This window comes from Aspergillus multicolor, assembly GCF_047715735.1.
Source record: "Aspergillus multicolor strain CBS 133.54 unplaced genomic scaffold BDW74scaffold_1, whole genome shotgun sequence".
NCBI lineage: Eukaryota > Fungi > Ascomycota > Eurotiomycetes > Eurotiales > Aspergillaceae > Aspergillus > Aspergillus multicolor.
Genome location: NW_027395952.1, coordinates 119073 through 134266, shown reverse-complemented (window position 1 = coordinate 134266; position 15194 = coordinate 119073). Strand labels below are relative to the sequence as shown.

The following is a 15194-nucleotide window of genomic DNA, read 5'->3' as shown; positions in this document are numbered from 1 at the left end:
TAGATAGCTGCTACTGCTCAACTTCTCGTCCAAGTACGCGGGCAAATACTGCCACTTCATCGTTAAGTAATCAATATTGAAGTCGTTGTGGTACTGCAAATCCCAAACCCCTTCATCATCCAGTCGTTTCAGCTCGACAGCCATCTCCGCACATCCGCTCCGCCTCGCAGCGCCCATGATGTTGTGGCTGAATTTTCGTTCTGGGTCAAGCTTTGCCCCGTTCATCGCTAGAAGACGAACAATCGGCCCGATGCAGACTGTTTCGTGCTCGGACGGTATATCGTGTAGACTACTAGTTTTTTTCGTCTTTGATCCGGACTCTGGCTGGAGTGGTCTGGTCTCGTCACCACGCAGGACTCCGCCACTTTTCAGGGTATGGAATAGATTGCCCGGGTCCTCGGCGAACGGCCACAGTTTCTGCTCGTCGGCAAACTCGGCGCACGCGTCCAGGACCCGCGTCTTCTTTGTATCTTCGGCGTTGATATCCGCCCCGGCGTTGATGAGCATTTTGACGGTTTCAATCCGGCCGGACCGACAGGCATCGTGCAACGGCGTCCGACCCAGCTTGCATCGTGCGTTGACTAGAGACATTTTGTCAATCTGCTTGTAATGCTCCAACAGCAGTCCGACAACATTGCTTTGTCGTGCCCTCGACGCGATATGTAGCAAGTTCAACCCTTCTTTCGTACTCACAGTTGCATCGGCTCCTCGCGCCATGAGTTTCGCCACCAGTATCTCGGAGACGGTAGCCGCGAAGTGGATAGGAGTCACCCCATCATGGTCGGGGGTGTTGATGGACTGTTCCAGACCCAAATTGAGAAGTAGGTCGACGGCCGTGATACGTGGGACAGCAGTGGGAATGAAATAGTGTTGCGAAGCTTGAGTACACAGCATATGCAGCGGCGTCCGGCCTTTGTAATTTCTGATCGTCGGTGACATACCATTGTCAAGAAGCTGCTTGATTGCAGTCACGCCAGTGTCGCCGGAGATTGTGGCCAAGTTCGCCGCTAGAAGATGTGAAATGGTATTGCCCTTGTTGTTCGGCAAAGCGGGATCAGCCCCGAGGGAGATCAGCATCTTCAAATTCTCGTGGTCGAGATTATACGGCCTGATCGTGTAATGCACGATGCCATTTCCGTTGTTGTCTCGAGTGTTCAAGTTTGCGCCATGCGAGAGGTAGATGGGAAGGGTTTCGGCGATGCTGTATTGTGGCCGTGGCGAAATAACCCGGGCCAACGGGGAGCGGCCTTGGTTGTCTCTTGCTTCAAGGTCGGCGCCCGCTGCAAGTAAAAGGTCAATGATCTCCCCGAGAGTAGTAGATGGCAAGTCAAGCTGGTGTAGCGGCGTACACCCTTCGTTATTCCTGTGGTTTGGATCCAGCCCTAGCTTCAGCAGCTCCGTGAGGATAATCTGGTCGGCACTACGCCCTTGGGCTGCGGCGTGAAGCAGAGTATTCCCATTGGCGTCTGTCAAGGCCCAGTTTGACACGTACGGTCGGAAGAGGAAGAGGTCGCCGAGTAAGTTATGCTCTGCGTACACATGCAGAGGGGTGAGTCCGTCCTTTTCTCGGATGCTGTCCAGTCGCGCCCCATGCTCCATGAGCGCTTTGAACGTGTCGGTTTGTTTGGCGACGTGCCAGAAGATGTGCATTGGCGTTGTACCGTCATTCATTCTAGCGTTGGGGTCTGCGCCCTGTTCGAGAAAGAAGTCGGTGATCTTAAGTCCATCGCGCAGACAAAAGTGTAGAACGGTCCATCCTTGGTGATCCGCGGCGTTGATGTCACACCCAGCTTCGAGCAACAGTATGGCGCAGCACATGAGTCTGTCGGTGTAATCGCTGTCATCCTCGCCCGGTCTCCGCGTCTTCTCTACCAGAGCAAAAAGCGGAGTTGGCCTGTTTCTTGACGGGCAGTTTGGATCTGCGCCTCTCTCTAACAGGAGTTGGATGACATCGGGCTCGCCGTGGCGGGTGGCTAGGAAGAGCGCGGTGTCGCTTTCAAGGGTGGCATTGATATCGACACCGGGAACGTCGAGTAGCTCGAGGATGATGTCGATGTTGCCCTTCTTGCATGCTAGACACAGAGCTGCATTGAGGTCGTCCCTTTCGGCGCTGGTGGCTGTGTTTCTTACAGCGTCGAGGTCGCCGGACTCGCAGGCTGCTTGAAGGGCAGTCCTGGGCTCTGGGTTGGGATTTTCGCTAGATGGACGGCCGAAGATATCCAAGAAGTTAAACATAATGAATTATCGAACCATAAAGGATGTGTGCTAGGGAGGGAAACAACAAAAAGAAATGTGGAGGAATTTGTAGGGGTTCGTGGGTGGAGACGGTCCAGGCTGCAGGGGCCCCGACCCTGGGTGTGGTGCCTGCCCCCGCTAGGGCGCAAAGGGTCTAGCCTACTGGTGCCTGGTTCAGTACAAAGAAGCTCGGAAATTAAACGCTTGGCAAATCTATCACTAGCGAAGGCAAGTTGTTGTGTTTGGTTACAAGAGGATGATGCTAGTCACGGTCAAGTTTAGCTGATCTAGATACACTGCTTTAGCCTGCTGGGCTTGCTTTGATTACTCGGTGAAGTGGGGTTTTCTGTACAATTCTAAGCGGTAGACGTTGTGATATATATATTGGTAGCATTGTGTACGGCTGTCACCTGAGGCAGAGAATTCTTAGTAATTCAAGGCCTCCAACTACTAAAGTCATAAGCCGAACAGGTTTGGATGTATCTAAACCTTTAAATAATAAATAAATTTAGCTATAAATATTATTTGTAGTACCTTTGCTTTTACCTATAAAAACTCTAAAGCATTCTTAAAACTAGAAGAATTTATCACGCTCTTTACCTTTAAAATAATCCTTAGTATTTAATCAGTATTCCTAGCTAGTATAGTTCAAAGGCATCATAGTACCCCCATGTTCGTGCACAGCCACATGACGCCACGTGATAAGCCATGATATGGTCTCCACCGTGCGGCTCCCCGCCCAGCCGCCCGCCTCGTCGATCGCCGCGTCTAGAGCCAAGTCCCAGGAACAATGCCACAGCGCCCTCATTGCGACTATCACGCGATCCTCGGCATTCAGCGGACTGCAGATGTAAATACTATTAAAGCCGCGTACAGGAAGCTAGCGCTAACCAAACACCCCGATCGAAACAAAGACGCGAATGCCACTGCGGAGTTCCAGCTGGCAAGTCTTGTTTGCGTTTGTTTCTTGATTTCCTTTTGCTCCTCAAAAATCCATGGAACAAGCTAATCTATTGTTATTTCTAGATATCTGAAGCCTACGAGACCCTGATTGACGATGCGAAGCGCCGAGCATACAATTCCAGCACATTCCGCCAACGCTCCTCGGGCCCGGCTTACATTCACCCTTCCACGCCCACTTCCACTCCGGCCTGTCCTCCCCCTTCCCATGCCTCCGCTTCTGCGCAAACTCAGCCACCACCCTCTGGCGCCCGGATTAACGCACAAACAGCCAGTTTCATGACCAACGAGCAGCGCATCTACCACCAACTCCGGAGCACACAGACGCTCCTCGACAACACACGAGCAAGACTCTCCCGTCTCCCAACGCAAATCATGCAGCTCAAAAAACAGCGGGAACAGATTCTTCGCGAGCAGGCCGCGGACGAGCGATGGGTCGTGACGTTCACCGCATCACTGTTACGGCATAAGGATGATATTGCACGACGGCAGAAGAGGCACGATAAGGAGATTGCGGTCCTTGATGAGGAGGTACAGGATATGGAGAGGGAGCTTCAGGCTTTGATGCGCGAGACGGGGGCGCTGGACCAGAGAGTTCGTATGCTGAGGACGATGAGGGGGCGGGTTATTGGTGAGATTGGGAGGTTGCAGGCTGGGCCTGAGGTGCTCCTTGGGTTTGAGAGGTGGGGGTGGACCTCGACGTAGCCCAGGTAGGAAAGAGAAAAGAGAAGTGGGCATGCCCATGGGTGCTGGATTTGGCATGTTACTCGGTGAAGCGGTACTCAAGCCGGGGTCTCTCCCGCGGACCTCGGACTCATAGCCGTTGAATCGTGGGTGTGCATACTGTGTTCAAGGTGACTCTGGTACATGCAGGTGGTCAGCTCGAGCTCAACCAAGCTGGAGTATAGCAGCTCGCCGCCCTATATTACCTTGCTACAGAGTCAGTATGCCACATTTCCTTATCCTTCATCTTCCGCTCCATCATCAATGGACAGATCCCTAGAAGCTACCAGTCCCGCCGGGCCTTCCCTTCGCCGGCCTCATCCCCCGTAAAGACGCGCAATCATTGACGACACCACCCTGAACCTCTGGCCGGATCAACACCCCGAAGCACCATAAGCTTCAATCGCCTAAGGGCAGGCCACCATATAACCAAGGCATCCCCCCATCCCCTCTTTCTCTTCTCATCAACCCATCACTGAAGCTGACCATCAAAAACCATGGCTCAAACCCAAGTGATCGTTGACTATTACGCAGTCCTCAGCATATCCCAAACTGCCGATGCAACCAGCATCAAAGCGGCCTACAAGACCGCGGCGAAAGCCAAACACCCCGACAAGAACCCGTCTCCAGACGCAACGTCCGAGTTCCAGTGCCTAGGCGAAGCCTACGGAACGCTGATCGATGAGACGAGGCGCGCGCATTATGACGCTGCAATCTATCCAAATATCCGCAAGAACAGGCATGCTAGCCCTGCTGCTAACCACGCTTCGTCCTCAACTGAGCCCGTGTTCTCAGAAGAGGAAAAGGCAGCCCAAAGGCGCGCACAAGAAGCCGTCTTCTCACGCATCGAGATCGAGGCCCTCGCGCTCCACGAGTGTTTCCTCATGCACGAGAAACGCGAGAAGCAGCGCCAAACCGACACGATCAACCGGCTCCAGCGCGAAAGGACATACCTTGCCGCGCTGGAGGCCGAGATCGAGCGGTTGGCTGCTCAGCGCGCTGCTTGTCTCGCTAGATCCCACATTGCCCCTTCTTGCACTGACCCTGCTAACGGCGATGCGCACGCAAACGCAAATCGGATATGGTCGAAATCATCCGGCGGAAACGACGAGATGAGATTCCATGTCCAAGCTAAGCGTGATGAAATCGCGCTCCTTGAGCGCAGTATGGCTAATCGCACGCGCTCGAGGGAACGCCGCTTTTCTACGTTTCAGGTCAGGCTTGAGAAGCTGAATCGCCAGTGGGTTGCTAATGGTGGTTTTCCTGGCTTCAAGAGGTCTGAGGATGAGTGATTCTGCTTTTTCCGACGCTTATCTTCGTAGTTTTGCTCGTACTGAGACTTCGTCACTCCGTCTCATTCCTTCGCCTACCGTCAAAAAAAAAAAAAAAAAAAAAAAAAAAAAAAAAAAAACAAAAAACCACAGAAAAAAAAAAAAAAAAAGCATTTTTGCCGTCCCCTCGCCAGCTGACCGTTCTCTCAACAAATTGTCTAACATCCTTCAGACGATAGCGACCGTGGTCCTCCTCCCTGCGCGGACATTGCTTCCGACTGTCCAGCACAGGAGTGGTTCGAACTTGCAAGTCCGGTCTGTTTTGCACAAGTTTCAACAATGATGTCCGCATATGGCCTTTCTTTACTCACTAAGAGCAAAAGGAAAAAACAGAAGAAAAAGAAAAACACAGAGAAAGCTCCGGAGATCTCGAAAAAGCACCTAGGTGCTCCGGCAAGAGTCGAGGCTGGGACACATAATCGCCCAAGCTGTGCCTCCTCTTGCATGAAGCTCTTGATGATATGATAATGGTAAGCTATATATATAGGATAGGCGGATAATGACGCGTCGGGACTCCCCGTAGAACCGGATGTGGTATGCATCGGACGGCGTTTTGATTAGTCTCGATCCCGTTAGTATATAAAGAAGCGGTCATCAAGAGTATCACGCCGAGTGATACATCATGAGGGCCATGGTCTAGCGCGGCTCGGGCTCTATAATCCTTCTCTTTCTGCGTCGAAAAGTAGATCTTGGTTCCTGAGTAGTCTCTCTGGGAGGATAGACAGGGACAATGGTAATATGCACTTGAAGTGGCGGAGTTTGAATGACTGCCTTTTCTGGGGAAAGCGCAAAGGCTATGGTAGTGCTCTCCCTTGGCTTGAACATCCTCCAAGTCTCATCTGAATGTTTGAACTTACTACGTCTACCGGAACTTGAAGAGCCTGAGTTTTGAGTGTCAAGCCTGCGGTGTGAATACTGAAGACTGAGACTACCTAACCATATGACAAGTCACTACTGAACATCCCCACCGGACCCAATCCAGACCTACCCAGGGTGTGAGGTCGGCGATGATGGCTCTTTAGCTCACTTGCGTTGACTGATTCAACGAAGTGCTCAGGATGAAGTAGAAGAGCTTCGACCTTGCCAGTCGTGGAGGCTCCATATACCATATATTCTACGATATTCTAAGAGAATGGCTTAGGCAGCCATCACAAATTGCGCAAGCTACTTGTAATTCTGGCCGTGGTCGCCGTGGCGGTTCCGTTTTATAATCCAGTCTACCCAGAATTTATGAAAGAAAGTCCACGTCTAAGCCAATGGGTATTCTCTTCTGGAATCTAATCGAGTTACAGGCGGCTTGTTAGCTACTCCTATCAGTTCAGAGCAAAGTGAATGAATATGTGGCACGATGAGTTTTTCATTCTAGTGAATTTCATTCACTGGTCGGTGACGAGAAAAACAGTCCAGCCAGCAAAAATAAAAGCCCTAAGAGCGAGCCTGACTGCCTGAGATTAACCATTACTTCCCTACAGTCTTCACTCCTCACTGCAACCACCTTCACTCAGGCAAGATGGCCGAAGCTCCAAACCCAGCTCCAGTCCTCCCCGATTACTATGCCATCCTCGGCATCCCGGAAACCGCAGACGCATCGGCCATAACAAAGGGCTATAGAAAGACTGCACTGGCCAAGTATCCCGATAAAAACATTTCCCCAACTGCGACTACTGAGATGCAACGAGTCAGTGTATGCCTCCTCGTCCTAACCACCAGCTCTAACAATTTCGGTACGGCCAGGTCAATCAAGCCTACCACGTCCTCTTGGATCCTGTCCAGCGCCGGGACTACGACGAAAACCACTATCCAGCAATCAAGCTCAAGGCAGCCCAAAAGAAAGAGCGCGATAGTATCTTGGCCGAGTTTCGTTCTATGGATGCTGCTAGGCGTAAGCACTCTGAGCAGAAGATCTACGTCGATCCCAAGTTTATCAAAGAGCAATTATGCACTGCTAAAGCAGAGCTGGAACGTCTTCGAAAGGAACTGGACGGCATTCCGACGTCGGGGACTATGTATGGAGGACCTGAGTCACTTGAGTTGTGGTGTGAACGACGCGTGAAGGAATACGATGTTGAGATGAAGGAACTAGACCTCAGACACCTCGAGAAAAAGTGGTCTAAAGCCTTGGAGCTTCTAATGGCGGAATATAAACCTCATTGGCTTGGTGCGTAGAGATTAGGAAGAAATGGGAGGATAATGGGGGTCTACCGGGCTGGAAACACCCCGAGCCTTGAGTGTCAATTACTTGAGAGGTCAAGGAGGTGGATTACGGAATCGCTTAGTCGGCCATTGTGTTTCTATGTGGTTTTTGTTATGGTGATTGTTCCTATCGACAGCTTCTACCGTATGGTAGGATCCATACATTCAAGCTTGGACATCACAATCATGAGTTTTTACCTACACTGTCAGTTTCAGCTTCTAGCAAGTCAGCATGTCATTCGTCACTGTCCTCCTCCTTCCTTTCCTGCACTGCCATAGTCATTCGACCTCGAGGCCTTCAGGCCGGGTAGACAGAATTTCATCCTGCTATGAGCAAAGACATCATCTAGCTCTAAGAACATGGCAAGAGAAAGTGAAGCATGCGCCACCTCATGAGCAATTACATTCTTTACCTGTGATTGTCAATGGGTTCTTGACCGCCTGATCTTTGGACTTTCGTACCTCGACCGGGGTCCATATTGGCTTTCCAGGCTGATCCCAGCACGCAACTTACCCAAGTGCTTTGTACACCTGTGCGTCAACGTAATACAAGTTCTCTTTCTTATTAGACCCCGTTGTTTGTTAAAGTATCAACTTCGTATACTTATACAGTGCAAGCCTTCTGCTATTATCCCACTTGCTGTTCTCCTCTAGTACTTCTTGAAAAGCTTGGAAGGCGATGCACCCTTCTTTGGTAGTTTTCTCTCACCTCCAAGCTAGAATAGATGACAACCAGGCTTAGTAATAGCACCGAGGTACCGTGCCGTAGGTACTTTTAAGGTGCCGTCGATTCGGCAGGAGGTCTGGGTCTCCAGTCACTCAAAAAGAGCAATTGCCAACACGGCCATCTGAATCGTCAGACGTTGGGCGCATAATATTTCCTGCCTAGCCGGCAGCAAGTCAACGTCTCCTCATCGCTTGCTGGCCGTGAAAATTCTGTCTGACCCTGGTCGGCTCCGGGCTCGGGGTCTTCGCCATTGGTCCAAGCAACGAGTCCGTCATCGCGCAGTTCGTCAGCATGGCACGAATACGAACGCAATGCAGATGAAACACCATTTTGTTTGCATTTGACTGGCTGGCACCAGCATGGGTGTGTTATGGCAACAATGCACTGCAATCTCAGTAGTTGGGCCTCTGCATTGTGGTGAGGCTTAGCATTTAGAATTGCCGGTGCCCAGATCTGCCATAGATATAGATACCCATCCCCGTCTGTCATAATGCAGCGCACAATTCTCTTGACATTTTCTAAATCTTACTTCTTCGAATGGTTGCACATCGACAAGCAATGACCTGGTCAAGCGAAGCCACCGTCGCAGTGGTTACGCTCGCCGTGACAGGACCCCCGTCCATCCTCCTTGTGTGGACATACTACCGGCGCAAACAGCACGGGCACTCTGATCTACTAAGAATCCCTAAAATATCCACCTCTTATTGTAGCCGCGGGCCAGATCATGGATATCTTGTGTAATTCTTGGAACTAACCCTACTTATCATTCTCCCTAGATACCCCATCGAGCCGCCATATCCGAACCACGATAACCCTAAGTCGCACCTGGTCGCACATCGAGAACTCGAACTTGGATATGGCTCTGGAGGAGGGACTATGGGTTTAGCGGTAGAGAGATGGGAAATGTTACCCATTGAGGAAAAAAGTCCATTGCTGCAATTCGATATCAGTACATTGCCTTCATGTTTTCCCGTCTGCATCATCTTCCGTAACGTAAATCCGGTAGAGAAACGCCCAACCCAAGCTAGCGGAGAAATAGCCACTAGATTATTTCATGTTTCAACCCAGTCCAGACCTTACCCAGCTCTATGCCCTCCTATCTACATATCCCTAGACCAATCCGACTCCGCATCAGCCCCAACATGCCTCGCACACAACACCTCCCTCCCCCCTATTCCTGGTCTTTTTGTGTGTTCAGCCGTAGCTGGTGCGTTTGCGTTTGCGGGACATGGTCTGAGGGCTTGATGTTGACGCAGAGGGGCAAGGGGATGGAAGATGAATAGAGAGGGGCTGGTGCCGCTGGTTTAGGTGCTGTCCGCAAGTTCAGGGTGATATCATAGATAAAACTCGGAGACTTGATCCGATAGATGCCCTATTATGCGGGATTTAGGTGCTTTGACCATAATTCTAACCTTTTTCAAAGTAAACCCTCGGCCATATCCTCCATGCCATCCATTGCCATCCATACTTTAAGATATATATAAAAATTAACAGGAAAAAAATAGACTAAACATCCCCAGAGGATCATAAGAGATTTCGATCTATCGAATATCCTTTTCTATACATCCAGAATAAGTAATGGGTCCTGTTCGAACTGGGAAACTCCGACTTTACTCAGAGGAGCAGATGAGGCTCCGAACGGAGTACGGACCCAACTGATCTCACCAATACCGATACAGAGCTAATGACGAAGTAAGCTTTTCCGAGGAACCTTGTGGCCGTGTTCTGAGGTTTGTGGCATCCGGCATCCGACTTGGCTTGCACAAAAGATGATCGTCAACACGGTCGGATACATAAAACTGACTCTAGACCCCGGCATAGTGTTATCACTCTAGGTATGGTATGTTCTGCGTCGAGAACGCAGTGCTTAGGACCCAAGTACTTCGTAAATAGGACTAAAGAACAATGACCACACGACTAATGTTTTCCAAAACCATAAGCACTACTACTTGTACCTAATCTTGATTTGATATCTTGGTATGACATCCGCCGGAACTCGGATACTTTTCCGATGTCATGCTCGGGGGCCATTAGCCCGTACCCCGAGCGTCTTCGGAGCAAGGCCGAGCGCCCGAGGCCCTTTATTAGTTATTCCTGAGCAGCTGCGGGGAACCCAACCCACCTCCCCGCCATCCCAACATCTGTCCTCGAGCTTCACCTCCCCGACACCAACATTTCCATAATCCCTTATACATACACTTCCACCTTATTATCGAGTGCATTGATCGAAAATGGCCCTCAACACAGCCCTCGCCACCGCCCCGCAAAAGGGTACCACGGCCTACGGGTTCTGGCTTACGTACGTCACTACTCAACTCACCCCCTAACTACAAAATTGCCTTCGAAACAAATCCTAAGTCGCCGCGACAGGCTCCCCGGCGCGGGCGTCGCAAAGACAATCCTGCTCTCCACGGCCCAGCACGCAAACCGGTTCAGCTGGGTCCTCGTCAACGCAGAGCACGGGCTGATTTCGGATAAGGATTATTACAAGGTGCCGCCGCCAAACACCCATTCACACACCCCCTGGGAGCTTGACGCTGATAGGATATTATAGCTCAACAACGCCGTCGCCTCCGAAGGCGCCAGCCCCATCGTCCGCGTCCCCTGGGGCGAGGAATGGCTGATCAAGCGGGCCCTTGACGCGGGGGCTCATGGCATTCTCACACCCATGTGTCACTCTCCGGTAAGTTAACCAATATACCTTTGGCTAATACGTCGCCGTTAGGAGGACGCCAGAAAGATCGTCAGCTACTGCAAGTACCCGCCACAAGGAACACGCGGGTACAGGCTAATATTCGCCCTGCACTCGTTCCCCGAGGTGTCGGGGGCGGAGTACGATACGGGTGCGGACAAGAACACTTTGGTCTTTGTGCAGATTAAGTCAAAGGGCGGGTTGGCGAGCGTGGAAGAGATTGCGGCTGTTGAGGGGTTGGATGGGGTTCTCATTGGTGAGTTGCCTGGATACTGGATGGTATTAACTTTGGAGGGGGCACGTGGGTTGACGAGTAAAGGTCCGTTCGATCTTGCAAAGCAGATCGGTGTGCAGCGGGGCGGGGAGGAACATGAGGCTGCTATTTTCTGTAGGTGTCCGCGACCGGCGGTTGGCGAAATATATATCTGACCATGACACAGGCTCGGACGGCAACGACGCACAGAGGCGCATCGCGCAAGGATTCAATATGGTCTCTATCACTACAGATGTTGGTGTCCTGGGAAGTGGGATGCTGCGTGAGCTGGGAGTTGCGAGTGGACAGGTTGAGGGAGGAAAGCCTCGTGATGGATACTGAAGACTCGGTCGCTAGATAGGAATAAGTGCTGGTACGCTACTACGCTACTATGTTTAGCTGGGTCTTAATAGAACAAACTAGTAGCCAGCCCTTCAACCAATAGCAGCCGGGCTAGCTCAATCGGCAGAGCGTGAGACTCTTAATCTCAAGGTTAGGGGTTTGACCACCCCGTTCAGCTTCTCTTTTTGCTCCTGATTCTTTTTTGTTTGCTTCTACATGTCTAGGATCATTTTGTCCCGACTTAAAACGAATTTAAGGGCGTTGTGGTGGGTTGAAATTAGTACGGACTACCGGTTGCCCCTTTTCGCACTCCCAGGGTGCACCCCTAGGGTTCTTTTTGGACACTAAATCGGACTACCTGTATACACAGCTCTGGATTTAGTCGAGATTTTGCCAAACTAACTCAGATATGCTAACAGCAGAGTTGCGATGAGCTCGTAGCGACTGGAGCGGCGTCCTCCTGGTACCAGAAAGACAAGGTCCGAGCTATTCTGCAGGTGGTCAGAAGTCGACTGCCTGGATAGGCATCGACCAGGCGAGTCGATAAGCGACCTACAATGAACACCATAAAAGCAGCTAGAAACATACATTGACTGTCATGGTCCAGACCTGGTCGTCACCGCTACTCACAACTTCACAAGGTGTGGGCTCGTGCCGCCCCGACAACCCCAGCCACAGAGCCTTGCAGAACAAATCATGGCCAGATCGCAGAGTCTAGATCCGGACCTAGATATAGACCTGGACTTGGACCTGACCCAGGCCTCCATAAACCTTTTCCACGTGGGAGTGGACCTGATTCTTGTTGCGCAGACCCTTAGGTACACCCTGGCCTCTTGATCGGAACGCTCGGGTCCCAGCGCGCAGCCTCACTTGGAAGCCTCGGGGCCTTACATCCCCTACTACCATCACTAGAGTGCCAATATATCTGAAATCATGGATCAAACCGCAGGAAGTCGACGTTTCTCTGATTTGGTGAGGCTCGAACCTTGAAACATACATGCATCCTCTTGCTGTATTATTATACTTCCAATTCCTACCGTCAGGCCCCTGCTGCTCCCCAAGATTGCGGGCTCATCACTCCGATACGAAGCGGCTGTGCAACGTCACCGCGACCCGTCAGCTGGACGGTAGAAATCTTTGATAGACCTGACATTTCTTGTCTTCTGCACGCCTCATTTTCCTAGATTGTCCACCTGCATCTTCTCGAACCCAGGGGCCCTTGCTTTCATGACCCGGGCGCCCCAAGGCTATGTCCCCCTGAACTAGAAAGCTCACCCCAGAGCTCCTTTCCCTGCATAAGCTCACTTTTTCCTTGTTGCCTACCAGTAACAAGAGAACGAGACCCTCGTCGTGCCTGGGCTCGAACGGCCCAGACCTCAAAATCTGGAGGCATCTTTAGCACTCACTCACCGGGTCACTGTCACTGTCAGAGAAAAGCAATTACCGCGCTTAGGCCGGTACCTGCGCCCTTTTCTGTCACTGTCCGCTTGTTAATTCGGGACCTTCGAGTCTACATTAAATTGTTTCTTCAAGTACACCCCCGCTGACTTTTCTGACGTCTTGCTCCACCGACTCAACATCTACAGGGCTCTGCTTGCTGGAATATCGTAACCAGTTGTCTGGGCTTGAGGGCATCTCCGTTCGAAGATCTTTTAATCAGCGATAGAATTCGTCCAGTGTCGAGTAGTCCCCGGTTCAGGCCTGGGCAAAACGAAACCGGTTTTAGGGCGTTATGTCCTGGTCCATCGAAGAAGCAGTCTCGTTCATCACGATGATCTTCACAATCCCAACCTTTATTCTTGCTGTATGGGGTATCTTCCGGTACTACAAACGTTCAAGAAGCAAACGTCTTGGTAGGCTTAACCATAAGAATTTTAAAGTATTCTGTTACTAATGGGCATATATCGCTATTAAACAAGGCCATGTCCGAATCATCAACACACCACCTTCATCCCCATCTACCCAAGTCTCACCGATCGATGGCTTTCCTGATCTCGAGACCGGATTGGTCCAGTTCAACCACATTACTACCAGTAGTAAGTGCACCAAGCCATATTTGATAGTATTTCAAGACCAACCAAACAAGCAATATCCCGCTCAGGTTCATTTTGGATGGAGCAGCGATTACGGCGTGATGAATGACATGGAAAGATATGGCGAGGGATATAAGGTTCTTGACAAGGCTTAAGCGGGAATCTCGCACAATGGCGTATAGAGCAGGTTAACGTTCCGAGTCCCTAGTCAGTATAGTAACACTGCTAAAAGATCCGCTGCCTTGCTTCTCCATCCCACCTCCCACCTCTCGCCCCATTCTTTCCCCCCATCATCCTCATCCAACCCAAACAACCCGACCATGGCTCCAACTCGCAAGCGCAAGCGCACTGCCCACGGCTGGACACACAAAAGCAAGAAAGCACCCGCACCATCATCCGCCCCGGACCCCTCCCCCGCAGCTCGAACACACCTCTACAGCCAAGACGAGTCCCTCTTCTTCCGACTCCCGCCCGAGCTCCGCGAGATAATCTACGCCGAGATCTTCACCTTCTCGGTGCCCGTACACATCTTATTCGTCGGCAGCCGCGGCCGCATTCCGCAGCTTTCTCTGCAAGCGCCGGCAAATGGAGCAGCTTGGACAAACGGTGCAAGGCGAACTTTGCCGGAACTGCAGACTCGCTAGTCATGAGCAGTGTACGACGCGTATGTTCGGCGGTGACCGCATTACGCAGGTTCTAGAAAAGCCCCTGCCGCATGAGAAGGTGGGACTCAGGGTTGGTGCGATGTTGAGGACTTGTTGGCGGATGTATGTCAACCCCGCCTCATAATCTACTACCGAGGTGGTTAAGAGTACTCTGACTAACAGAATGTGCCTCGTGGACAGCTACAACGAAACTCTCCCGACCCTGTATAGAATAAATACCTTCTACATCGAGAACCCACGCACGATCCTCGAGGCGGCGAAGCGCATGCCTCAGTCCAACCTACACCTCATCCGCTGTCTAACCCTTGTCTCGCCCCCTTTCCACCGCCACCGGTTCGACTGGAAGGACGAGCAGAATATGGCGCGGTGGAAAGAGGTCGTTGATGCACTGGGCAGTTCACCGGTCTGGGCAAGTTGGAGTTGTGCATTATGGTGCGGCGCAGTGACCCGAGCGCTGGAGTGCGCGATATACTGCTGAAGCTGATTAAGGATGCGGTGAGGAGTGAGGTGCTGAGCGTTGAACCGAGGGTTGTCCTTACGGCGCTTGGGGGGAGGTATTGGTATGGGGAACTGTGTGAGGATTGTGCGGCGTGGGAGCAGAAGGCGAGGGAGTGGAAAGAGAAGCAGACGGACGTTGACTGGTGAGGGTGTGGAATGGGGGTGTTGGTTGGGCAGACTATGGTGCGGTATAATGATTGTGCAAGACTGATCAGGCACTAAAAGCACTAGTCCATCTCGGCATTACGGTAGTGCTTTCAATGCAGAGGTTGAGATGAGGCGAGAGGTAAAGGTGTGATTTTGATGTGGATTGAAATAACTTGAATCTGCGTTCTCTGCGACCAATTGAAGAAGGTGTCTCAGCTGAATCCACCATGGACGATTTGCTGCAGCAGTAGACACGACAAAAATAAAGAACACCCATCAACTTGAATGCCCAAGTTCATGGAAACAGCAGACCATCACAAACGCCAGTTCTCCTCATCCGCCGCCAACATCCCAACGTACCAAATCCCCATCACAACCGAGAGCTGCCCAGCCGC

At 51.4% G+C, this 15194-nt stretch overlaps 5 protein-coding genes across 5 annotated transcripts; all 5 read left to right on the top strand.

Annotated features, from left to right (window-relative positions):
- Positions 1 to 3025: 3025 nt before the first annotated feature.
- BDW74DRAFT_171988 (uncharacterized protein) lies at positions 3026 to 3900 on the top strand (the record flags this gene model as incomplete). Its single annotated transcript, XM_073727416.1, has 2 exons — positions 3026 to 3193; positions 3262 to 3900. The coding sequence occupies 2 exons, from the start codon at positions 3026 to 3028 to the stop codon at positions 3898 to 3900; spliced, it is 807 nt and encodes a 268-aa protein (XP_073589245.1).
- A 515-nt stretch (positions 3901 to 4415) lies between these two features.
- On the top strand, positions 4416 to 5210 carry BDW74DRAFT_171987 (uncharacterized protein; the record flags this gene model as incomplete). The annotated part of the gene is made up of 1 exon (XM_073727415.1): positions 4416 to 5210. The coding sequence occupies one exon, from the start codon at positions 4416 to 4418 to the stop codon at positions 5208 to 5210; it is 795 nt and encodes a 264-aa protein (XP_073589244.1).
- Positions 5211 to 6759: 1549 nt separating this feature from the next.
- BDW74DRAFT_171986 (J domain-containing protein) lies at positions 6760 to 7415 on the top strand (the record flags this gene model as incomplete). The annotated part of the gene is made up of 2 exons (XM_073727414.1): positions 6760 to 6927; positions 6984 to 7415. 2 exons carry the CDS (start codon positions 6760 to 6762, stop codon positions 7413 to 7415), a joined length of 600 nt encoding a protein of 199 aa, XP_073589243.1.
- A 2888-nt stretch (positions 7416 to 10303) lies between these two features.
- Positions 10304 to 11633, top strand: BDW74DRAFT_135 (HpcH/HpaI aldolase family protein). The gene is made up of 6 exons (XM_073722368.1): positions 10304 to 10468; positions 10540 to 10660; positions 10724 to 10852; positions 10895 to 11117; positions 11181 to 11249; positions 11302 to 11633. The coding sequence occupies exons 1-6, from the start codon at positions 10401 to 10403 to the stop codon at positions 11454 to 11456; spliced, it is 765 nt and encodes a 254-aa protein (XP_073589242.1). The 5' UTR covers positions 10304 to 10400; the 3' UTR covers positions 11457 to 11633.
- Positions 11634 to 13809: 2176 nt separating this feature from the next.
- Positions 13810 to 14799, top strand: BDW74DRAFT_171984 (uncharacterized protein; the record flags this gene model as incomplete). The annotated part of the gene is made up of 4 exons (XM_073727413.1): positions 13810 to 14010; positions 14066 to 14256; positions 14335 to 14557; positions 14644 to 14799. 4 exons carry the CDS (start codon positions 13810 to 13812, stop codon positions 14797 to 14799), a joined length of 771 nt encoding a protein of 256 aa, XP_073589241.1.
- Positions 14800 to 15194: the final 395 nt, after the last annotated feature.

Bases quoted from the DNA above. Each gene is read 5' to 3' on its own strand.
- BDW74DRAFT_135 (XM_073722368.1), top strand. From the start codon at position 10,401: ATGGCCCTCAACACAGCCCTCGCCACCGCCCCGCAAAAGGGTACCACG. The intron at 10,661-10,723 runs GTGCCGCCGCCA...AGGATATTATAG, and splicing joins CGGATAAGGATTATTACAAG to CTCAACAACGCCGTCGCCTC. The intron at 11,250-11,301 runs GTAGGTGTCCGC...ACCATGACACAG, and splicing joins ACATGAGGCTGCTATTTTCT to GCTCGGACGGCAACGACGCA.